The sequence below is a fragment of the Mastigoproctus giganteus genome, chromosome 13 (genome assembly GCF_048544385.1).
Source record: "Mastigoproctus giganteus isolate SK-2022 chromosome 13, ASM4854438v1, whole genome shotgun sequence".
NCBI classification, from domain to species: domain Eukaryota; kingdom Metazoa; phylum Arthropoda; class Arachnida; order Uropygi; family Thelyphonidae; genus Mastigoproctus; species Mastigoproctus giganteus.
Window position 1 is genome coordinate 82,058,051 of NC_143587.1, and position 26,996 is coordinate 82,085,046.

General features: G+C 38.1%; 1 protein-coding gene across 1 annotated transcript in view; it reads left to right on the plus strand.

Moving 5' to 3' along the window:
- The window catches only part of LOC150076221 (uncharacterized), a 153,418-nt gene that overhangs the window by 56,668 nt on the left and 69,754 nt on the right, over nucleotides 1-26,996 (plus strand). The window contains exon 3 of the mRNA XM_090387289.1: nucleotides 6,518-6,706. Within this exon, the coding sequence (XP_090243415.1) occupies nucleotides 6,518-6,706 (189 nt within the window). The remainder of the gene's footprint in view (nucleotides 1-6,517; nucleotides 6,707-26,996) is intronic.

Genomic DNA, 26,996 nt, shown 5'->3' on the forward strand with positions numbered 1-26,996 from the left:
CGAGGGAATGATATCAGCAGTGGGGAAGATGGATTGCAAAGTAGCAACACATACGACATACCCGATATTCTTCCTGATGAGGTAGAACATGCATTGAAGAAAATGAAGAATCGGAAAGCCCCGGGGGAAGATGAAGTTACTGTAGAGTTGTTAAAATTGGGAGGAAGAGACATAACACAAAAACTGGCAAGGCTCTTCACAAAGTGCATTAGAAAAGGTGTGATGCCTAAGCAGTGGAATAATGCAATCATAGTTTTGCTGCATAAGAAAGGAGATAAATCAGAAATTGGAAATTATAGACTAATTAGCTTGTTATCCCACATCTACAAGTTGTTCACAAGGGTCATTACTAACAGATTAGAAAGAATACTTGATGAGAATCAACTGAAAGAGCAAGCTGGCTTTAGGACAGGATTCTCAACTATGGATCCCCTTCACGTGATATCACAGCTAATGGAGAAAGCAAATGAATATAAAACACCATTATGCCTGGCATTTGTGGATTATGAAAAGGCATTTGACTCCATACAGCATAAGGCAATGTTTCGGGCACTAGAAAGACAAGGCATAGATACCCCATATATTATGATTTTGAAGAAAATATATGAGAGTGCTACCTCCTTTATTAGACTAGACAAAGACAGTAGGAAATTTAAAATTGAGAAAGGAGTTCGACAAGGAGACACAATATCTCCGAAGCTGTTTACTGCTGCCCTTGAGAAAGCTTTCAGAATATTAGACTGGTCGCAGAAAGGAGTCACTGTGAACGGAGAGTACCTAAACCATTTACGATTTGCAGATGACATTGTGGTCATAACCCACGATCCCAAAGAATTAGAGGAAAATCTTAATCAGTTATGCACAGTTAGTAAGGATTTTGGACTAAAGATGAATATGGCTAAAACAAAAGTAATGATGAACAAGTATGCCACGGAAAGGGAAATAATGATTGAAGGAGCAGTAATTGAAAAGGTGGAGTCATATACTTATCTGGGACAAGTTATTAGCTGTAATAATGATAAATGGCTGGAAGTCAAGAGAAGAATAAATTTTGGATGGATAGCATTCAGGAAATATAGTGACATACTGAAGAGCAATATCCCAGTTTGTCTGAAACGTAAAATAATGAATCAATGTATACTCCCTACCATGACTTATGGAAGTGAAACTTGGGCACTCACCAAAAGAATGGAAGAGAAGCTGAGAACTACACAGCGAAGAATGGAACGAATTATACTGGGAATCAGACTGTTAGATAAGAAGAGAAACACATGGATTAGGCAGCAAACTCAAGTAAAGGACATTCTTATCAAAACTAAAGAACTAAAATGGTCTTGGGCAGGAAACATAGCTCGAAGACATGATGACAGATGGACTAAGAAAATAACAGAATGGTACCCAAGAGGAGCTAGAAGAAAACCTGGAAAGCAAAGGCGGAGATGGATAGACGAAATTCATGAGTTTTTGGGTAGTAAGTGGATGGCCAGTGCTCAAAACAGAAGGGACTGGAAAGTTTCTGGAGAGGCCTTCATCCTGCAGTGGATTGAAAATGGCTGATGATGATGATGTAGTGTAAAGGCATCGTTTTAATTGTATCTCATATTGTGGGTGGCCTCACAACGAGATAGCTGGTATTGCACTACTTGAAATAAATAACTCTTCTCTAGTAGAGAAGACTACTGGTACCTGCCCACCTACTGATGATGAAGCCCACTAGCTTCGAAACGATTGGTGGTGATATCCACATGTTCCTACACTGATATTATAAATTTAAATAAAAAATAATAAAAATAATTTTGGCAAAAAAACCATTTTAGACATAAAATAGAAAGAACAGTCTAATTTTCTTTCATTTTCCTGTTTAAAAGAAAAATGTTTAATAGTGAAATGTACAGAATTTCAAACATGCATATTGTGCAGGAATGGAATCCTTTATCCCACACTCCACTTTAAAATCTCGTCCTTTATCTAAACCTTGGTTTCCCAATAAATGTGCTAAGGCTGTTCAAGAGAAGAATGTTGCATATCATAATTGGCTTGTTTCTAATTCTTCAGTTTCATTTTCTGCCTACACCAAAGCTCACAACAATTGTAAAGCAGTTATTAATCAGTCAAAACTAGAGTTTGAACAGGCTAAGAGTAGAAAACTTGCTTCTTGCCCTAATGGTAGCCGAGCATTATGGTTTCTTGCCAAACTATTGGCTGCAACTTTTGCCCATCTCTGCTCCCACCTCTGTCCAAACCAGATGGTTCTGTTGTCACTTCAGCCAAGGATAAAGCTGACCTGCTAGCATCCCATTTTTCTTCCAGCTCATGTATTAATGATCTTGGTAAAACACCTCCCACCATTCCCAACACGCTCCATTCAATTCCTCCTGTGGTCTTCTGTCAAAAGGATATCAGAAGGATTTTGATGAATCTTGATGCTAAGAAAGCTCCAGGTTCTAATGGTATTTCTCCACATGCTCTCAAAACCTGTGCTCCTTGCTCCTATTCTTTGCCACGTTTTTTCACTTTCTTATTTCAATGGTATTTTTCCTTCTGCTTGGAAATTTGCTCATATCCAGCCAGTTACTAAAAAGGGTGACAAATCCCTCCCATCCAGTTATCGTCCCATTGCAATTACTTCTACTCTTTCTAAAGTAATGGAGAAGTCAATTAACCATCAACTTTTAAACTACCTAGAAACCTTCCGTCTGATCAACGATCGCCAGTATGGATTTCGTCAATGTCGATCCACTGGTGATATTCTGGCTTATGTTATCCATTTATGGACTAATTCAATGGAAAGGTTCGGTGAAACACAAGTAGTTGCTCTTGACATCTCAAAGGCTTTTGATCATGTTTGGCCTAAAGGTCTTCTAAACAAGCTTCCGTCTTATGGTTTACCAACTGTTTTTAGTAATTGGTTATCCAGTTTTCTCTCTGATCGCTCACTGAGGGTGATGGTAGATGGCTCTCTGGCTTCTAACTTCTCCACTAATGCCAGTGTCCGCCAAGGTTCAGTTCTTTCCCCCACTCTTTTCCTCTTGTATATTAATGACCTTCTTCCATTGACTGCAAATCCTATCCATAGTTTTGCCGATGATAGCACATTGCATTCCACTTTCCATTTTGAGAAACCTTGTCCTTCTCAATCAGCTTCAACCTCTTAAAAATTTGCTACCAATTCCTTAAATGCTGATCTTCAGGTAATTCTCCAGTGGGGTAAAGACAACTTAGTTGATTTCAACCCTTCTAAAACTCCGTCTTGTCTTATATCTCGCAGAAAGGATTCTTCTACTCCTATGATTATCTTTAGTGACAATCCGATTTCTAGGCAAAATGATATATCTCTTTTGGGGATTACTCTGACTTCTAATCTCTCTTGGCACAAGCACATTACAAATATTGCTTCCTCTGCATCTAAAAAACCTGGTTTTCTCTTTCGCTCTCGGCGTTACTTTTCTTCCAAACAGCTGCTCACTCTGTATAAATCACAAATCCGCCCTGCCGTGGAATATTGTTTCCAAATCTGGGGTGGTGCCCCCCAAAACCTCTCTCAGGCTTCTTGATTCCACTCAGAAGAGGGCAGTTAGGTTAATTAATGATTCATCTCTAACAGAGTCTCTCCACTCACTTTCTCATAGACGTACTGTTTCTGCTGCATGTCTCTTCTACAGATACTTCCATGGGCACTGTTCTTCTGAATTGGCTTCTATAATTCCCGCTCTCTCTTTCAAAACAGTCCGAACACGTGCCGCCACCAGCCAACATCCATTTACTGTCCAACTTCAAATCCACAGAACGAACTTTTCATCTTCCTCATTTATTCATTCAACTGCCGTTTTCTGGAACAACTTTCCTTCATACGTATTTCCTGAAAATTACAGTCTACAGAAGTTCAAGTCCAGTGTCAACAAATATCTTATTTCGTCTTCTCAACCTCCAACCCAAGCACGGTACTAAGTACTATAGGTTCTAATACCTCTGTTTGGAGTTCACATAAAAAACAGAAATATATATATATATATATATATATATATATATTTCTGTTTTTTATGTATATAAATATTATTTAAAAAAACATATGGGGGGGTTCAAAAAAAGATTTGTATTACAGTTTTTCATTATAGTCACTCGACAGAATGTCATTTTTGCCACCTCTACTCAGTACACTTTCTCAGGCCAGTTTTGTGAAATTCCTCTGACCGTCCTTCAGACCACGTCTTGGCAGCAGAAATCACTTCATCATCATCAGCAGAGTGTTTTTTGTAAAGAAAGGACTTTGGGACGGAATTGAGAAGAAATCCAAAGGTGGGAGGTCGGGTGTGGGATAAGCAGGATGTGGCAATATTTTAAACCTACATTTGTCAGCACACCTCACAGCAGCAGCAGCAGCAGCATGTAAGAAATGCACAGAGGCATTATTGTGGAACAGGCACACACCTTTTTAGTGGCTAAAGCTTTTCTCAGTAATGCTTTCCATAATAAACCCATCTCATCAACATTATAAACGTTTTCTTTCTCATAATATGCTTAACTGAAGCAAACTTACTTTTAAAGGACACTGCTGCCAATTCATCTGCAGAAATTTTCTCGCTTTGAATATCTAGTTCACCTATACCATGTCTCAGTTTAAAGTTTTTCAGCCAACCTGTGCTTGCCTTAAAATCTTCATTACTTCTTAATTTTCGATTAAAATCCAATGCTTTTTTACACATTGGGTCAGACACTGGTTCACCTAAACTTTGCTCTGAAGAAAACAAAAAAAATAAACTGCATGCACTCTCTAAAGCGGCATTTTCAGGTTTCGGCATCGTCTTTTTCTGTTAGATCCTCCTTCACTATCCATAATCAACGCAAATTCTGTTATAGCATTAGAATTTTTCTTGATGTAAATTGTTGAAGTCCCTACATTAAACTCTCTGGAGAGATTTCCTAAATTTTCACCTTTTCTAATTCTATTAACAATTTCCGTTTTTTGTTGCAATGTTAAAACTACGTGTTTTCTTTTCGTTCACATTTTACCGTTAGAAATTGAGAAAAATAATAGATCACACAGTTTCGGGCAGATATTACCGAATCTGGAACTAAACTAATCTGAAATTCGCTTATGGTTTCCAAGAAAACCCAGGTCTCTGTGATATTTTTCTAAAGCACATTTGTGAAGGTCATGTAGAATTCTAGGGGAGTCACAACTATAAAGCAGTTTGCAGTTTTTGGTTTATTGGGCTTTTTATTTGTACAATCTGTTATAAACAGGTGGTAAACTCAGTCTTTGTCTTATTATAATCAAAGGGCGCCTCCGTAGCCAGGTGGGAAGGAGCAGCAGTGCGTAGCACACGCTTCTTGATTAGACCGGGGTTCGAGCCCGTCACCACCAAATACGGAGGATACGGAAAGGTCAGGGAATGACCACCGCATATCCCGGAGCAATATGGCCTTAGTTGCTAATGCTCCTAAAAACCAAACAACAACAACATTATAATCAAAATTCAATTTTCAAGCATCTCCACTATAACCTGAACTTACTGTACTGCCGTTAATAGAAAAAAAAAAAAAAAAGAAGGAAGACCAGACAGCCTTTAAAATTATTCTGGATAACTGACTTTCTACTGTACATATATCACGTGTGGTCTGTTTAGAAATTCCTACCATCATAATATGAAATTAAGCATTTTTGTCTTGCAAACAGAACTAATTTCAGAAAATCTGATACAGGAATGAGAGATTTATCTCGGAAACCTTTGAGCACTCTTTGCATATTGAAGAATTATCAGAGAGAGCCTTCATTTATTTATCATTTATGGAAGTACTCTTTTAACTCACTCCCACTAGCATACAAAACTCCTTTTCATTTTGACTGTTATTGATAAGTTGCATCTGAACAAAGAGAGGAGTGGTTCAGACCTCTTAAAAAATCAAAAAAATCATATGAATTCCACACGTGCCATTGTTTTCAAACAACTTAGTAGTTTGGAGATTTTTGACACATCAACTAGTGTGCTTCAATCATAGTGTGCTGGTTTCTGTTGTCATTTTATATCTGTACAAACATGTATTCTCACATTTCAAGTTTTTCAGTTTGAATCACATTCTGATTTGCTGCTATTCAGACTGAAAAACTTGAAATACATAAGGAAGGAACCCAACTCCCTACATCTAAGAATTGGCTAACTACAGCAGGCCTCTATTGAAGAAGCCTTTTAAAATTCCTTCAATTCCTGTGAAGATTTGAAAGAAGTCTTCTCCAAACAAGTGGTAAACACCACTGTCATGAGGGGAACATGTTAGAAGTCTTATTTTAAATTGATAATTCACGTAATAAGTATTTGCTTAATTTTTATCAAAACAAAATGACAACATTTTAGCTAGAAAAAGTCCTATTTTTTAAGATGTCCATATTATGAATGCTTTATTTGTTAATTTTTTTTTTTTGATATTGTCATAACTGAAATTGTCTCTTAATGAATTATGCTTAAATTCATTTAAATATAATGATCAAGAAATACTAAATGGTTTTGTTTATTCTTAGGAAACATTTTTGGAAGATCCCTGTGGCGTTGCAAAATATGTCATGGGTATTGTTCATAATTCTGCCTATTATTTACCTGATCTGCTAGAACATTTTGCAGCAACCTATCCATCTCTTGTTGTTAAAACTGGTGGTTTGGGAAGACAGTCAGATATAGAAACCACATCCATGGCTAAATATTGTGAGCAGGTAAAGCTTTATGTGGCATTAATTTTCTATCTTCAGATTAATATCTTAAATAGAATTTCTCAGATTTTATTATTCAAGAATTTTTGAGTGATACAAAAAAGTGATTAAAATTTAAAAAAAATAATAAACCATTGGTTTTGTTGTTTGTCATTTTGTTATGCAAGCTATATGTGAAATTTTAAATTACAGTTTTCTGCCATAAGACCGCATTTTTTTACTGCTACACATGCTTATATAATTTGGACAAACCCATATTTGCTGTGTTGTATAATATAACTGACAGTAAAATTGCACATTTTTTATTATAACCTTTTATTTGAATAGTGGAAACATATGCCTGTTTGATGCCAATTTAAGGTTTGCATTTAATAAATGTGAATTTAAATTGTGACATGCAAATAATACAATGAACTTTTAGAATCCAGCACCCTCAAAGATTGAGAAGTGTTGAATTTTAAAATTTTCTGGATTTCAGAAGGTATATATTGTTTGAGTAGTTTTAGAGACACATTGTATTGAATATTAATCACTAACAATCATCTGTAAGCATTTGTAATGGCTGAAAGGTAATGATTGCCAATGTAAATAACAGTTCAATTTGTTAAATGCAAACGGATAATAAAAAGTCACAGCAAATGTTGCCATGTATCATAATGTCAATTTAAATGCATACCTAGTACAGTGTTAGAGAGAGAGAGAGAGAGAGAGAGAGAGAGAGAGAGAGAATATCAGTGCTTCAGTTAAAAAAATACTTTTACATTGAAGGATGTAAATAATTAACTATTCTTCTTAAGGAATAATTATAACATAACCCGATCTTTATCAATTTACTGTATCAAGTTTCTATTTCTTCCACTTCCATTTTGGAAGTTTTTACTGTAGCAGACTAAACTAGAAGATTGATTCTGACTTAGTCGTGATCATTTCTGTTGCCCAACGATTGGAGAGTGTAAAACAAGAGGAGAAAATTCTCTTCTTTTGTTCAGTGAAGAAGTACAGGCAGTTCCCACTTTAGGAGTTCCTGGGTTTACGAGTTTTTTTTTTTTTTTTCCAAGTATCAACAAAATTGAAAATATGAACAGTAATTACAATAAATAAATGATAAACATTAATAAATATGGATGTAGTAGTAGAAATCTCAAGCTAACCAATTACAACTTGATGTCACTGATCTGCTTCAAACACACAGTGGAGAGCTCACAAATAAAGACCTCATTGAATGGCAAAATATGAAGAAGTTGAGAAAGAAGGTTTAGCAGCTGAAACTCCTGTTTGTTCCGTCATTCTCAAGGGCTGGACGAAGTTTTCAACACAGAAAAAAACTGAGATTTTCAAGTCACAAAATTCAAATTTCCAATGCAATAGAAAAGTTGCCACGGATTTAAAAAATGCTTATGCATGCATCGTGAAATTTATTATTATCATTACTAGGGATCTTTTCCCCTGCTCACTTTGTTCGCCAACCCCTGCACATGATTTTCTACATAAAAGACACACCTGTCGTAATGCACCGATGTTCTTCCTCTCCCTTTTTACTCCCATCCTTCAGCTATCTCCCTCACTCATGCTTTTTTTTTTTTTTCTTTTTTTTTTTCTTTTCTTTTCTTTTGTTCTCTGTCAGGAAGCTCAGGTGACCTCTGATGGAGAGCAGCCAGAGTACTCTGGAGAGCCTGACTTACCTCCCAATGGTGGTGGCGGGCAACATGGAGTCCCACTAGGGGGCCCTGCAGCCAAGAAACCAGTGAAACAACAGAACCCAATGCTAAACTACACGTGCAACACACACAACATTTTTCTGACTTTTACAGAGGTTCTGTATTCATCACAAGCGTACTGATGGTACGCTTGTGATGAATATCACAAGCATATCATCAGTATCATACAAGTGTCATAATGTTTGTGTAAGGCACCACCACAGGTGGTGGTGGTGCCTTACACAAACATTATGACACTGTGATCGATATCTAATTAGGAAATGACCTATGTGATTATTTACCTCTGCATTTTAGTGACGTAATTGCCCCACCCACTTTTAACGCATGACCCACATCCTTCTTCTCCCATTGGCTACCCCACCACGCGGAATTCTCAAGGTGGAATAAATATCACTATGTAATTATTTACCTGTGCTTACATAGGTTACTTGGGAAAAGACCTTTTGCCTCAGGTTCCATAATGCATTAGGAATATTGTTGCATTCAAAAGAGCAGGACTAAAATATTTACAAAGTATACAAATATTTAAAATATTTACAAAATACTGAACTCTTTACAAATTTTTTGGGCCCCTTAATCAGCTGATATTACAATGGAACATCAAAAGATGCCGTGCGTGGTCATGTATTACAGAGTGAAGCACGTTATGGAGCCAGGTGGGAAGGAGCAGCAGTGCGTAGCACATGCTTCTTGATTAGACCGGGGTTCGAACCCGTCAACACCAATACGGAGGATGTGGAAAGGTCAGGCAATGACCACCGCATATCCCTGGAGCAATATGGCCTTAGTTGCTAATGCTCGTAAAAACCAAAACAACAACAACAGCACGTTATGGAGGCAGTTGTCTTTCAATGGAAGACAACAGTGATATTATTTCCCTGCACATTTGTGGTGACGTAATTGCCCCACCCTCTTCTCTCATTGGCTGGAATAGATATCACTAGGAGGGAAAACTTTTTTTAATGTATAGAGAGATATTAGCCATATGGTGCAAGGAAAGAGAGAGAGAGAAAAGTACAAGGGAATCACCAAGAAAGAGAATGATGATGATATCCAGCTCAGTATCCTAGGCCCATACTCACCATATGTGAGTCCCTGAAGTTAATTATAAAGAAAAGAGAAGAATGTCTTGGAAACAAACGACTCTTGAAGATTTCCAAAGAAGACCCCCCCCCCCCCGTGCTTTCAACAATCCAAAAACGAGCGCCAAGCCAACAATGAGTGATAAACCATCAACGAGTATACATTTTAGTGTTGTTTTTTTTTTTTTTTTTTTTTTTATGAAAACCCCAAACACGAGAGGTATTAGAATGTATAGTACTTAGTACCGTGCTTGGGTTGGAGGTTGAACGAAGGTACTTGTTGATATTAGACTTTAACTTCTGTAGACTGTAATTTTCAGGAAAGACGTATGAAGGAAGGTTGTTTGAGAAAATGGCAGTTGAATGAATAAACGAAGAAGATGAAAAGTTGGTTCTGTGAGTTTGAAGTTGGACAGTAAATGGAAGTCGGCAGGTGGCGGCATATGTTCAAACTGTTTTGAAAGAGAGAGTGGGAATTGTAGAAGCCATTTCAGAAGAGCACGGCCCATGGAAGTATCTGTAGAAAAGGCATGCAGCAGAAACAGTATGTCTATGAGACAGTGAGTGAAGAGACTCTGTTAGAGATGAGTCATTAATTAACCTATCTGCCCTCTTCTGAATGGAATCTAGAAACATGAGAGAGGTTTTGGGGGCACCGCCCCAGATGTGGAAACAATATTCCATCATAGGGCAGATTTGCGATTTGTACAGAGTGAACAGCTGTTTGGAAGAAAAGTAACACCGAGAGCGAAAGAGAAAACCAAGTTTTTTAGATGTAGAGGAAGCAATATTTGTAATGTGCTTGTGCCAAGAGAGAGAGAGAGAGAGAGAGAGAGAGAGAGAGAGAGAGAGAGAGAGATTAGAAGTCATAGTAATCCCCAAAAGAGATATATCAACTTGCCTAGAAATCTGGGTGTCACCAAAGATAAGCATAGGAGCAAAAGAATCATTTTTGTGAGAAATAAGACAAGACTGAGTTTTAGAAGGGTTGAAATCAACTAAGTTGTCTTTTCCCCACTGGAGAATTACCTGGAGATTGGCATTTAAGGAATCGGTAGCGGATATTCGAGAAGTTGAAGCTGATTGAGCAGAGCAAGGTTTCTCAAAATGGAAAGTGGAATGCAATGTGCTATCATCGGTAAAACTATGGATAGGATTTCCAGTCAATGGAAGAAGGTCATTAATATACAAGAGAAAAAAAGTGGGGGAAAGAACTGAACCTTGGGGGACACCAGCATTAGGGGAGAACTTGGAAGACAGAGAGCCATCTACCATCACCCTCAGTGAGTGAACAGAGAGAAAACTGGATAACCAATTACAAAAAAACAGCTGGCAAACCATAAGATGGAAGCTTGTTCAGAAGACCTTTATGCAAAACGCGATCAAAAACCTTTGAGATGTCAAGAGCAATTGCTCTTATGTTTCATCAAACTTTTCCATTGAATTTGTCCATAAACGGGTAACATAAGCCAGAATATCACCAGTGGATTGACAGTGACAGAATCCATACTGGCGATTGTTGATCAGATGGAAGGTTTCTAGGTAGTTTAAGAGTTGGCAGTTAATTGATTTCTCCATTTTAAAAAGAGTAGAAGTAATTGCAATGGGATGATAATTGGATTGGAGGAATTTGTCACCCTTTTTAGGAACTGACTGGATATGAGAAAATTTCCATGCAGAAGGAAAAAACCTTTGGAATAAGAAAGTGAAAAAAACGTGGCAAAGAATAGGAGCAAGGAGCACAGGTTTTGAGAACATGTGGAGAAATACCATCAGGACCTGGAGCTTTCTTAGCATCAAGATTCATCAAAATCTTTCTGACATTCTTTTGACGGAAGACCACACGAGGCATTGAATGGAGTCTGTTGGGAATGGTGGGAGGTGTTTTACCAAGATCATTAATACATGATTTTGGAATAAAATGGGATGCTAGCAGATCAGCTTTATCCTTGGCTGAAGTGACAACAGAACCATCTGGTTTTGACAGAGGTGAGAGCAGAGATGGGCAAAAGTTGTGGTTGATAGCTTTGACAAGAGACCAGAATGCTCAGCTACCATTAGGGCAAGAAGCAAGGTTTCTACTATTAGCCTGTTCAAAATCTAGTTTGGACTGATTAATAGCTGCTTTACATTTGTTGCGAGCTTTAGTGTAGGCAGAAAATGAAACTGAAGAATTAGAAACAAGCCAATTATGATATGTAATTGGCTTGTTTCCAATCAGTCAATGATGATGAAGAATAAACATTCTTTAACATTTGTATGACATAAATAATTTCTTTTATATTATAATTTGATTGATTTTAAAGACTATGTTTTAATTTCTTTGGGTAAATAGATCATTGTTTAAGCATAAACTATTGTTTTGTTGGCCTTTATTTAACATTACTTTGGTCAAATTTCATGGTTTGGAATGTAACCCCCCCCCTTTATAATAACACATCTATGGGAAATAAATTCCCAGTTTACGAGTGCATGCTAGGAACGAATTAACTCGTAAAGTTGGGAACCACCTGTACTTTATTGCTGCATGTAACTACGTGTTCCACAAGTTCCCATTGAAAAGTAATTTTCTTATAAATGCTGAGGTAACACAAATATCAGTTGGCAGTGCATCATTTTCAACATAAAATGATCCACTGCCTTCTTTCTTGTTTAATATGTTTCTTGTTAAAGAGAGGGCGCTGACTCTCTTTAAAAATTACAGCTGTCAGTTGCAGACTCCGAAAAAAACGATAAGTGTTTGCCTTTTTATTTACATAATTGTTATTTTAAATTGTACTTAATACGTAGTCTTATAGTTATAGTTACGCTGGTTATTTTTATTTTAATTTAGATAAACAGTTTTTGTAGATATACGTAATACTTAATAACCGTGATTTCGTTCGAATCTTGCAGCCATTGTTTTTGTATATAGTGGTAGGGAATTCAAAATTTTTAATTGAGGCAGTTAGGTAGCTCTAACATATAATTTATAGAGTATTATGCTTCACTGTTTCTATTAGATAGCGTAGTGTTGCCATTTAATTAATTTAATTTATTGATTTTATTAATTTAAAGTATCATGCCCCAAACTAGAGCAGCAAAGCAACGGCTCAAAGTGGCAGGAGTACTGTGACTCGGGGGAGAATTGAGGGGGGGGCGATTCTCCAACGCATCACAGCCTAAAAAAATGTGCAACTTGTGAAATGTTTGCCAAACTCTCTGGAATGGAACATAACATTGCCATGGGGGATGTCTTGTGTATGCGCGATGTAAGGAGTGTAAGGAAATCAGGCGACAACTCAGTTTGAAGGACAGGGTGGATGCCCTCGAAAGATCTAAATTGAGGGGCCCATCAGGCTCTCAGCTGCCCACATCAACGCCACAGCTTGCACTTGGTCATCCTGCAACACAGCGGCAACCCCCCCAAGGCAGAATGTGCTGGTCCCTCAGGAACTAGTAGTTGTTGGAGACTCTATTGTCAGGGAACTGGGAAACATGCTTTGTAAAAAGGATAGGTGGAACAGGACCAGGGTATGTCTGCCAGGGGCAAAGGTTGATGACGTTGTAGAGCGGATATCATCTTTTAAGGGCACAAAAGGTGATATAGTTGTACACGTTGGCACTAATGATATTACGAGTAGGAGACCGGCAGAATTACTTAACAAGTACAGGTCACTGTTGAACAAAAGCCGAGAATTAGGGTTGAATTTGAAAGTGTCTGCAATTCTGCCCAGACACGATAGAAGGGAGTATGTGATGAGAGCCATGTCGATCAGTTTGGCCCTGGAAAGAATGTGCAAGGCTCAAGGGGTAGAATTTTTTCAGCCTGGACTGTACTTGTTAACAGGAGAGACTACTTCTATAGGGATGGGATACACTTAAATAGAAAGGGTGCAAGAATATTTGCTGATGCTATCGAAGCAGTGTTAGGTGGGTCGGAAAACTGCTAGCTTGGGGGGATACAAGGACTAATAGTTTAACAGTAGCCGTAGGCAGAAGTGAAGGTGATTCTTGCACAACTTCTATTAGAATAAGTAGCGACCCGGAGCGTGGGGTGTTGGGTGTTTCAGGGATGGATGGCAGTCATCCTGAAATAGGTGGGTATGTGGGATGTGTTAGAGTAACTAAGAATAGGAGCATGTATGCTTGCATGTATACCAATGCTAGAAGTATAGTAAATAAATTTGATGAATTTGAAGTGTTGGTCAAGACATCAAAGGCGGATATTGTTGGGATAGCAGAGACGTGGTGTCACAATGATATAAGGAATGCTGAACTGGAATTTGGGGAGTACAATGTGTACAGAAAGGATAGACGGGATAGAAAGGGAGGAGGTTATGCTGTTAATTAAGAAAAACATAAAATCAAAAGAAGTGCATCCAGTTGATATAGATGAACAGTGCACTGTTGAGTCAGTTTGGTGTGACATAAGCACTGCAAAAGCAAAAATAAGAGTAGGAGTGTGTTATAGCCTTAATGACTCGAATGAGTACAATGAACAATTGTACAGAGAAATAGTGGGCTAGTAAATCGGAATGTCTTATAATGGGGGGATTTTAACTTCCGAGATATTGACTGGAACTTGTGGGTTGGTCACTCACACACTAGTCAGACTTTTGTGGATTTATTGGATGATTGTTTTCTGCAGCAGCATGTTCGAGAGGCAACCAGAGAAAGTAATACTCTTGATCTGGTTATCAGCAGTGATCAATCGTGTATTAAGAATTTGCAGATAAAAGAACCACTAGGTGGCAGTGATCACAGTGTACTGATGTGGGATTTACTTAAAGATTTAATTACCATCAGGGGTAAAGGAAAGGGTTTTTGCTTCCGTAAAGGTGAGTACAGTGGTCTCTGACAGTTTTTAAATTCTGTACAGTGGGATAAACTGACGATGTTACCAACAGTAAATTCTAAGTGGGAAGCATTCAAGGAATTAATTGTGGAAGCTACTAAAAGTTTCATACCTATTAAGAAATATTGTTCAAGGTTTAGGCCTAAATGGTTATCTAATGAACTAATGAGACTCGTAACAGAGAAGAAAAATGCATAGAATGCATATAAATTATCAAGCGACTCAGAAACCTATGGCAGATATAAGCTAGTCTGTAATCAGGTGACAAAGGAGGTTAGGCAGGCGAAGGCAGATTACGAGAAATTCTTGGCAAAAGATGTTAAGAAAACCAGCAAGGATTTCTTTACTTATATAAACTATAAAAGGAAGGGGGATGAATCTGATTGGTCCCCTTCACATCGATGGTTCAACTGTTGATGATTTTGCTCAGATTGCAAACAAACTGAATAAGTATTTTGCATCTACATTCACACATGAGGAATTAAAATTTGATGATGGCAGAAGGTTATCAAATTGTAGCAGGATACTTAATGATTTTGGAATAACTGAAAGCAAAGTGGAGGAGAAATTGTTAAAATTAAACATAAGAAAAGCACCTGGGGTGGATGGGATCTATCCAGTTATATTAAAGGAGGCAGCAAAGCAACGCAACTAAGCAAGCCCTTAGCCATAATTATGAGAGCGTCCTTGGACTCAGGGGAGATTCCCACGGACTGGATATGTGCAAATGTATCCCCAATTCACAAAGGGGGATCGAAGGGTGACACGAGTAATTACAGACCAGTTAGTTAAACTTCTGTTCTGGGTAAAATAAGGGAGTCACTGGTTAAAGATGCATTGCAGGATCATCTAGACAAGACTGCAGCAAATATTCAGACACAGCATGGGTTTGTTAAGGGAAAGTCTTGTCTGACAAATTTGATAGGATATTATGATGTGGTTACAAAGGAACTGGATGCAAAAAATAATTTTGATATCATATATATTTGGATTTCAGGAAAGCTTTTGACACTGTTGCGCATGGAAGACTATTGTACAAATTGGAGCAGAATGGTATTAAGGGTAAGTTGCTACAATGGATAAAATAATGGTTAAGTGGGAGAAGACAGAGGGTGGTAATCAATGGGTGCTGCTCTTCTTGGACTAATGTTATTAGTGGAGTCCCACAGGGTTCGGTGTTAGGTCCACTGTTGTTTTGTATATTTATCAATGATATTGATGAAGGTATATCAGACTTAATGTCGAAGTTTGCAGATGATACAAAGGTTGGCAGGGTTGTTAATGACAGTAATGGCAGCGTGCTACTGCAACAGGATCTAGATAACTTGGGCAGATGGGCTAAGAAGTGGCAACTGAAGTTTAACCCCTTCAAATGCAAAGTACTGCATATGGGTAGAAGTAACCCCAGAGAAACGTACCAACTGTGTGGTACTACACTTAAGGTGGTAGAAAATGAAAAAGACCTGGGAGTAACTGTGCAGTCAGATATGAAGTTTTCTGAGCAATGCAGACAGGCTGCCAGGGCAGGTCATGGGATTTTGTCAATAATATATAGGAATTTTGCTACCAGGGAAAAGGAGTTGATTATCCCTCTGTATAAGGCAATGTTCAGGCCACGCCTAGAGTACTGCGTACAGGTCTGGAGGCCTCATTTTAGGAAGAATGTAGATTTACTTGAGCGTGTACAGAGAAGGGCAACAAAATTGGTGAGGGGAATGGAGGGAACCTCTTACCAAGAGAGGCTTAAGTTCTGCAAATTGCAGTGGCTGGAGACTAGGCGCCTGCGCGGTGATCTGATTGAGGTATATATCAGGCCTTGAATGGGTTGAGCACGCTGAATTCTGATGGGATCCTTCCACTTGTTCAGATTACGAACCTAAGGGGGCATAAATTCAAATTAAGAAAAGAGAGATGTAGATTAGATGTGCGGAAATTTGCCTTTAGCCAGCGGGTGGTTAATTGCTGGAACAAACTTCCATCTGTCGTTGTGGAAGTTGATAGGTTGAATAAATTTAAGGAGGAACTGGACAGGCATTTGGAGGGAATGGTGTGATTTTTTTTTTTTTTTTTTTTTGGCTGATGCTGCATAAGCTCATACACTTGCTTTCTTGCATCAAATGCCACTGCTACTACTACTACTTCCAAATTGAAAATGATGCACTGCTTCTTGGTATCATTAAAGATAGAAATTGATGAAGCATTAGATATTTTGCAGCATTTCTGTCAGTTTCAGTTTTTGAGAACTTATGTGACGCTCTTATGAAAGAGGAAAGAATTGATGTACAATGGTTTCCTTGTTGGGGAACTGACAATTCACAAGGAAGCTTGAAATGTAACAAATTATCCTAAGTCATGCTTAGTATTTTAATGATTCGCCATTTCTGAAGAGGTTTAAAATTTCACCTTCAAACGGTATATTTTTTACCATTTGAAGTCCTATGTCGGTATTTTTATATAAAATATATATTTTATCAGTGAATTTCTGTTGTTTTACAGTTATTTTTTGCCTGTTTTTTTTTTTGTCCAAAAAACTTCTGTTTTCATCCTGTTACACTTGTGTGATGTTCACCTTTTTTTGAAAATGAAAAGTTGGCAGTCTGGAATACTCACCGTGAACTAAATGACTTGATTCAGCGGTTAAATCTTTCAAATAGTCAAACTGAACTGCTCTTGGACTCCAGATTTCTGTGGTGGAATCTACATGCACAACAAAATGTTATCTGGCTATTGTAGCTGCTGAAAAGATTTAATAGTGAGATCTGACAGGATATCTCACTTTCTGCATTGATATTGATGGCTTAATGGATACTCTAGGAACAATAATAACTCTGAAGACTGGAGGCTTTGTAGACTTGTAAAAATGCAGTTCATAGCCCATGCTTTTGCATAATGGAAATAGCTATCCATCTCTACCAATTGGGCATTTTATCCTTGTTGAAGGTAACTTAAGTAAATATGGAATTACTCCGCAAAAATTAATTACATAAAATATAACTGGAAAATTTATTGTGATCTAAAAGTAGTTGTGCTTTTACTTGGTTTACTTATTGTTTCAGAAAATTTTGCTGTTTCATTTGTGAATGAATGGGACAACAGGTAAGAAGTTCCCCATTTTCAAACATTGACCATCTCCGTGTATATTTGAAATGCCAAAACAGTGAAGTTAACAAAATTCATGGTGAATATTTTGAAACCAGTAATGAAACTGTCCAGGCACTGCATTAAAAGTGCTGAGCGTCTCATTCCCTTATAAGCAGTATTTTGCTAGATAATGAAAACAGATTGTTATTTTTCACATAAATCTTTGTATATGAATGTACACCCACAAAAATGGGTGTACATTCATGGTTACCTTCAGTAACCATGGCCAATATTAATATGTTTAAACATGAGGGCCAAATTAATAGCCAATGATATTATTCAAATTAGATATCCTCTTAGCAGCAAATTAATTCACTCATAATGATGTGTTTTACAAGCAAATATTTGGTATACCTCTGGGTGATGCAGTCAATGAGCACTTAGTAGAATTTTACCATACCTTCCTACCCTCTGGGTTTAAAATGGAGACAGTCTTTCTGACTTGTTTTAGCTCCACTTGCTATTTCATTATTGTAATAGTCTTATTCCATATTCTTTCAAAAAAAAATTGGTGAAACTACAGCCTCATTATTAAATCTGAAATTTTTTTGAATTTTTGATGATTTTCACTGGCCATTGAGTGTGCTAGTGAAACGCACAAAATGCTTTGTCATGTTCTCTGTTACATGTAGTATTTGCCAGTGTGTGTGTGTGTGCGTGCGTGCGTGCGATGCAAAACGAATTAACAGTATCCTTCAGTAAGCAGCCAGATAAATACAGCATAACATTTCAGGAGTTACCTTGCATCAAGACTATGCACCAGGATGCAACTGTTTAACTCAAGCAATGCCGTGTAAATGACAATGCTGAAATGGATGTAGTCAACTGCTGGTTTGATTCCAAATCATCTAAATTTTATTTGAGCAGGTTACGAAGGCAAGTTGATTGTGCCAGAAAGTGTTGACTTAAGAGGGGAAGTATCTTGAAAATTAAACGAGTTTTCACAACTTTCTAGCATTCTTTCTATGAGAGGATATAACTTTTCAACCTCTCCTCATATTTATCTTTCAGTAAAGCATTTTATACTGTTCACATGCAAAAGTATGCTGCAAATTGGAAAAGTGTAGCATTAGTATGGATAAAGGGGTGGTTGAGTGGCAGAAGACAGGGTGGTTATAAATGGGCACCACTCTTAGAATAATGTTATTAGCGAAATCCCTCAGAGTTAAATTCTGTTTTTTTTACTGTTTAAAGTACAGTCAGTCCTCGTATAACACATGTTCACACTACATGAATTCGATCATACACGATTTATAAATAAGGGAACAATATCTTATATAACACGAACCGAATTCGCTTATGCACAATTCGCCTTTGTGTTTACAAGAAATGGCAGTCGAACGCAGAATCACCCCCCAACCAAACGCAACACGATGGGAATGAAGAGAAGATTCTGAAAATGTATTTATGTTTTTTATATCAGTGAAGGGGAAACACATTTCACTATAATAACGTAAAAACCCACACAATTCCAGTTATAGGTTTTATCGCAAATGCAATTAGATCGAGTTTACTACCAGTTTATAACAGATTCCACTAGAAGAAATGCAACAGTAAATTATTTTTATTGTTTTATGGTAGTAACCCCTAGAAATGTTCTTTAGTAAAATGTGAGGTGTTAATCTCTGCCTTTACGGTGTTGTTTATTCAGTTGCTACATGCGCGCAGCTTTGTTTATGTGTATCAAACGTGCCTCCTAGTTTTGTAATTGTGCTTTATTCCCTAAAAATGAGTAAAATACTTAAAAGGTGTGAAAAGGAAGTGTCCTGGTGAAGACACTACAGATTCAGAGAGAAAAATAAAAGCAATATTGATAAACAGAGGCAGACTTGGTCAAAAATTCTTACCCGGGAAAATTTATAGTGGCCTCATACTATGGTTTATGGCCAAAATCACACAGGCCTACGGCCCAACGGGGTTTCCCCGGTAAGGCTTATGGCCAGTCTGCCTCTATCGATAGAGAAAAAAAAATGAAATTGTGAAACGCTTTGAGCGAAATGAAAGACCATGTGATATTGCATGTGCTACAGACAGAAATGAGGCAACGCCGAGAATTAGAAATAATGCAGATAAAATAACAACTTTGATGTTATTTTATCTGCATTATTATATATAACAACTCAAAGTGTAATTAAAATCCATTAGATTAAGACACAAAGAATTGGAAGAGATGGAACAGCTGTCATCTGTTTGGATAGAGGATCAAACAAAAAACAAGTTTGCTTACGATAGAAGCAAAAGCATTAGCAATATTTTATTACGATTATTTATTGTGTTTGGTAATGTTTTGGTTACAAATGTGTGTTCGATCTTGGGTGGTCGGCACCCAACCCTATTTTTCCCATAGGGCCTGTTGTTTATATTGCACGAGGATTTCTAGGTACACAACTATCGTGCTATGCGAGGACTGACTGTATTTGTATTTAATGATATTGATGAGTGAAGTGCGTGTGTAGTTTGAATAAATTTAAGGATGAATTAAGAGTGGATGGACAGGTTATGGGGGGGGTTGCTGATTCTGTATAAAGCTTGCTTTCTTGCATTATATGCTAATGTAATCAAGGAATCAAAGCATACTACTGCAAGACCTAGAAAAATTAAGCAGATGGGCTTAGAAGGAGAAATTGTGGAGGTTTAACCTTGGGGAGTACTGCATATAGGTAGCAATAGTAATAAATACCAGTTAGGTGGTGAGAAACAATTTGAAGCCAACAAAGCTCAGTTTTGGGGGTGGTATGTTACTATGAGCAAATCATGGGTTCACAGCCACCTTAACTTTGTAACAAAATAACAATTGAAACACTGGAATTATCCCTCTTCTAAAAACTTTCAAGTTCATAAGTCTACTGGGAAAGTTGTGGATTCCACCTTCTGGGATGCAGAAGGAAATGATTTCCTGGATTGAGATACCACTGTTAATGTCTAGTATTATTCTAACTTCCTAAGACATTTTTTGAAGAACTGAAGCTGAAGAGGCATGGGAAATTGGCAAAAAGAGTCATTTTGCATCAAGACAATGCACCAGCACACATAGTATTTGTGACTCAGGCAACACTGCATGACTGTAGGTTTGAGCCATTAGCATCCACCGTACTCACCAGATTTTTCCCCATCAGATTATTTTCTATTTCCAAATCTAAAAAAAAGACTTAAGTACAAATTTGATAGTGACAGTGCTGTGATGGATGCAGTCAATGACTGGTTTGAGTCAAAATCTTCTGAATTTTGAGTGAGTTATGAAAGCTGGTGGATCATGCCGGAAAATGTATTGACTTGGGGTGGGGGTTAATTTTGAAAAGGGTTTAAAAATGGGTTTTCGCAACTTTGCATCATTCCTTCTATGAGAGGCCACTCCATTCGTATATTCCATCTTTTCTATTTAAAAAAAAAAAAAACCACATCAAGGTGACTACAGAATACAGGATATTGTTCGTGTCAAACGGCACCTGGGATTTCTCCCAACTCCACGTGTGTCTCACTGTATCGAGGACAGTACACTGTCAAGCCAGAGACTTCAAAGTGTGTGGGCAGTGTGATATGTTGTGCCCATTGTTTGACCGGCTTATTGGCCACCAGCCCCTAGTGGGGCCTGACATTGCCCATACCCTGCCACGTGGCGGCTAGCCGGGTGTATCCAGTATCACAACAAATTGCTCTGGCAGGTCCGGCCACCTAGTTTCCTGGGATTTCAGTGGCTAGGACCTTAAAAAAAAAATTTTACGCATTTGACATTAGTGCTTAATGGAATTGCTGTTTGGAAATCGCTGGTTGGGGTTGAACGCTAAAGAGATGTGTTAAAGGCCTAATAGGTGGGGCAAAATTTTGATGTTATTAAATTTAGACGTGAGGCTATACGCTAGATAAAAGCTAATGGTTTTGTTGTCTTAGAGATTTAGACGAAACCAGTGGAATTTAGTTGTTGATTAGAATTTGGCGGCATTGTTAAGGGTGTACCTTGGTCGATTTAGTGAGAGAGGGGTGGAGACTGAAGAATGGGGGAGAAACAGATAGAAGAATAGGGATGATAGAGTAGGCATCCCCAAAGAGGTCAGTGGTGACAAGCCCCACCAGGCGAAGTATGGAGGGAAGGCAGGGAGAAGAGGAGACAGAGATCCGTTTCTTCCCCCCCCCCCCCCCGAGTACCCAGTTCAGATCGCCAATGCCGTGTTGGCAGCAAAGCCTCAGAATGTCTTCGTCAGTGTCATGTCCAAGCAGTGTCAAATCCGGTATGAAGGTCAAGCTGCCCATCCCACTCCGGGTGTGGGATATGTTAGCTGGCAGTGGGGAACCCACCAGGCGAGGGAATGGGAGAGAGACACATTTATTTCATTCATAATCTGCATTCTCACTCTGCTTGCATTTTTTTTTTTTTTTTTTCATATTATATATATATATATATATATATATATTTTTTTTTTTTTTTTATGTGGTTATTAAATGTTTGTTAGTACAGTATATGTAAAGTAATGTAAGTTAATTTTATCTTTCGGCCAATTATATTTGCTCTTCCACTCATCACAATTTACTCTCTCTTTCCCTCATGCTAGGTCACTCTTTCTTTCACCAAAACTGCCATTTATTTCCTTCTGTAATTCCTAGTTTACTCAGTGCCCAGTCTATTCAGATCCTCTTGCTACTAGCTTACTGATATTTTTCAGTTAATCTGCTTCCTTGGCTGCCTGTACATCTCCCTCCCCTGCATGGTTACCTATTTGGTGTGGGCCCCTAGGTTTCTTCACATGGCAGGGTAGTCCTGGGGAGTTTTGTTATATCAGGTTTCTGTCAGGGTGCAGAATACTGCTGTCCTAACAGTTTTTAAGTCATCTTGGCGTGGTAGGAAACTTGGGCAATTTTACTATTGATTATTGTCTAATTGCTGGGGGGCTGACTTTTCATTCGGTGCTTAGTGTCCAGATGCTGCAATTTGCAGAAATTAAGCGTTTCTTGGCAACAGTAACCCTTTGTTTCACTCACTAATCTTGTTACCCTTCTCTGTACTTGTTCTAGTAGCTCTACATCTTTCCTAAAATGAGGCCTCCACACCTGTATGCAGTACTCAAGGTGTGGCCTGACCACTGCGGGGATAACCACCTCCTTATCCCTGCCAGAAAAATTCCTATATATCATTGACAAGACCCCCATGAGCTACTAGTCCAGCCTGTCTGCACTACTCAGAAAACATATCTGACTGCACAATTACCTCCAGATCTTTTTCATTCTCCACTACCCGAGTGTAGTACCACACAGTTGGTATGTTACTCTGAGGTTACTGGTACCCATATGCAGTACTTTGCATTTATCAATGTTAAACTTCAGTTGCCACCTCTCAGCCCATCTGCTCAACTTCTCTGGATGCTGTTACAGTGGCGTACTGCCCTTACTGTCATTAACAACACTACCCACCCTCTTATCATCTGCAAACTTGGACATTAAGCTTGATATACCTTTATGAATATCATTGATAAATACAGAAAACAACAATAGGCCCAACACGGACGATTTGGGAACTACACTAATAAATTAGTCCGCGGAGAGCAGAGTCCATTGATTACCTCTCTGTCTTCTCTCACTCAACCATCCCTTTATCCATATTAGCAACTTGCCCTTAATGCCGTACTGCTCCAACTTACACTGTAGTCTTCCGTGTGCAACGGTATCAAAAGCTTTCCTAAAACCCAAGTATATGATATCAAAATTATTTTTTGCATCCAGTTCTTTTGTGACCATATCATAGTGGTCATATTGGTCAGACAAAAGTTCCCCTTAACAAATCCATGCTGTGTCTGAACTATAATTGTAGTCTTGTCCAGATGATCCTACAGTGCTTCTTTAACCAGTGACTCCATTATTTTTTCCAGAATGGAAGTTAAACTGACAGGTCTGTAATTAGTTGTCACTTTTTGATCTCCCCCCCCACACTTGTGAATTGGGGATACATTTGAACAACCCCAGTCCGTGGGTACCTCCTGAGTCCAAGGATGGCTTCATAATCATGGCTAAGAGCGAGCTTACTTCCTTTGCTGCCTCCTTTAATATAACCAGATAGATCCTATCCACCCCAGGTGCCTTACTATTATTATTTTTTTTATTATAATTAGCCATATGGTGCAAGGAAGCCTGGGGTTTTTGTTGCACCAGCCAAAAAAAAAAAAAAAAAAAAATTCAGTTACCCACACATAGAGAGAGAGAAGAATGATGATATCTGCCTCAGGACCCTGGGTGTGCCAAGCCCATACTCACCAGATGTGAGCCCCCTGCCTTCTGTATGTTTAACTTCAACAATTTCTCCTCCACTTTTCTCTCAGTTATTGCAAAATCATTTAGCTCCCTTTTAGAGTTTGATAAGCTTCTGGCCTTCACTTCCCTACACAATTCCTCATGTGTGAATACAGATGCAAAATATTCATTCATTTTGTTAGCTACCTGAGCAGAATCAACGGCGATCGAACCGTTGATCAAGTGGACCAATCTGATTCATCCTCTTCATTCTAGAGTTTACATACATAAAGAAGTCTTCACTGTTTTTCTTTCCATCCTTTGCCAAAGATTTGTTGTACTTTTGCTTAACTTTGCCTTTGCTTGCCTAACCTCCTTTTTGACTTGATTACAGACTTTTATATCTACCCTAGGCATCTATGTCTCCTGATAATTTATATGCATCTAATAAGTTTTTCTTCTCTGCCATGAGTCTCATTAGTTCATCTAACATCCATTTAGGCTAAACCTTGAACACTATTTTTTATAGATGGTATGAAAAGCCTAGTAGCTTCCAAGATTAATTCATTGAATGCTTCCCATTTAGAATTTAAAACTGTCTGAGACTACCGTAGTCACCTTTACAAAAGCAAAAACCCTTTCCTTTGCCCCTGACAGTAGTTACATCTTTGAGTAAATCCCACATCAGTACACTGTGATCACTGCCATCTAGTGATTTCTTTATCTGCAGATTCTTCGTGCATGAATAATCACTGCTGATAATCAGATCAAGAATATTACTCCTGGTTGCCTCTCGAACATGCTGCTGTAGAAAACAATCATCCATTGTATTCACAAAAATCTTGCTTGTGTGTGTGTGTGTGTGTGTGTGTGTGTGTGTGTGTGTGTGTGTGTGTGTGTGTGTGTGTGTGTGTGACCAACCCACAAGTTCAAGTCTATATCTGGGAAGTTGAAATCCCCCATTATAAGACAATCTGATTTATTATCCCACTCTTTCTTTGTACAGTTGTCCATTGTACTCACCAGCCTATAACACACTTCTGCACTGCACTGTCCACCCATGTCAACTGGATGCACTTCCTTAGATTTTGTTTCTTAACAGCATGACCGCACCTCCCTTTATATCCTGTGTATCCTTTCTGTGCACATTGCACTCCCCAAATTCCAGTTCTGCATTCCTTATATCTGTGTGACACATCTGATATCCCAACAGTATCTGCCTTTGATGTTTTCACCAGCACCTCAGATTCATCAAATTCATTTACTATACTTCTAGCATTGTTGTAAATGCAAGTATACATCACTTATTCTTTCTCTTAGTTACCCTAACACAGCCATGTATTTACTTGATCCATGATGACTCCCATCAGTCCTTGAAATCCCCAGCACTTCGCTTTCCAGGCTGTTGCTCATTCCAATAGAAGCAGTGCAAGAATCAATTAACAATGAGACCCCTCTGTAGGGGTCTCATTGTTATTCTATTAATCTGGGAATCTCCCCCAGGATAGCAGTTTTCTACCTCGATACCGTCAGCAAATATTCTTGCACCCTTTTTATTTAAGTGTATCCCATCCCTATAGAAACAATCTCTCCTGTTAACAAGCACAGACTAGGCTGAGAAAAATTCTATCCCATGAGCCTTGCCCAATCTCTCCAAGGGCCGATTTGACTGACAAAGCTCCCATCATGTACAGCCACTCACTGACTTACATAATAAGGGTTGCGTTCCACAGAACTCTACGTAAGTCCAATTTTTACATGTCAGAATTTTCGCTAAATGCTTATGCAGCACTTGCAACTATGTACAGGTGAGCAGGAACGGCAGTGCATAGCACATGCTTCTTGATTAGACTGGGGTTCGAGCCCATCACCACCAAATATGGAGGATGCGGAAAGGTCAGGGAATGACCATCGCATAATCCGGAGCAATATGGCTCCTAAAACTAACTAACTAACTAGCAACTATGCACACTCAGTTTGATTGAAGCACAAAAGAAATGTTTGATGAACATTTAAATGGAATTTGATATTCAATTTTTTTTTTTTTATCTTATGCGCAGGGAAAATTACGAAAAAGTGTACAAAATTGCAAAAATTTCTAAATTATAAAATTGCCAAAAGATCGAGGAGACAGGCATAATGTCAGCAAGTTTTGCCTTTCGAGCATCGTTGCCAGAATTATTTCTCCAGCTGATAAGTACGTCGCTGCAGAAATTGATGGCTGTGGAAATTTGAGTGTTTTTTCTCAACACATCATAAAATTTCTATTCAGCTGCAGAATCGGCACTGGCGACTTTACCGCATACTTTAATGTTTTGAAAACCAGCGCGATGCTTGAACCTATGAAATCACCCATTTCTTGCCATGAACTTGGCTTGGGGTTCACCGTACTTATCCTTAATATCTTCATAAATACTTTTTGCTTTTGCTTGAATGGCCATTAGACTCAGGGCACTCTCTTCTGAATCTGATTTCCCATCCATATTATTAATAGCTTTTCCATCTTCAATATTGCATCTGAACACTGTTTTTTGATCACTGTTGATCCTTTAACATGTTCTTTTATATGTGCACTGCCCTTTAAAATAGTATTTACTGTTGAAGCAGCGAGACTGAATTCCCATATAATAGGTGACAAACTTTGTCCTGCTTCATACTTCTTAATTATTCATCTTCATTTCTCAATCAATTTTCTTTCGTTTCCTAGCACTGCCAGCACTTGCACTTTCCATTGGTCCCTTTCCTTTCACCATTGTAATAAGTTAATAGGAATGAAGAGAAGATTCTGAAAATTTATTTGTTTTTTATATGATTGAAGATTTCAGTGAAGGGGGAACTCATTGCACCATAATACCGCAACGTAAAAACCCACACAATTCCGGTTTTCGGTATTATCACAAGTGTGATAAGATCAAGTTTACTACCCATTTATAATTGATTGTGCTAACAGAAAAGCCCAATAAACTGGAAAGTGCAAATTGTTTTTATTGTTTTATGGTAGTGACCTCCAGTAATGTGGTTTATAAAAAATATCACAAAGCCATTCAAAATTGATTTTTATAACAGAACATGATGGCGATGAGTGTAGTGCAATTTCCCTTATAAAAATGACCTTTTAGAGAGAAATAGCTTGGTTATATAGCAAAAATTTCAACTTCCGAGGTCTTGGAATGAATTACCAAAAAAAAAAAGTGTTATTGTGTTGTTCACATTACGATATTTTCACGATACCTCCATTTATTCCTACGGAATACAAAATACATTTCCACGATTTTTTTTAGTTTGCACCAGCCAGCAAA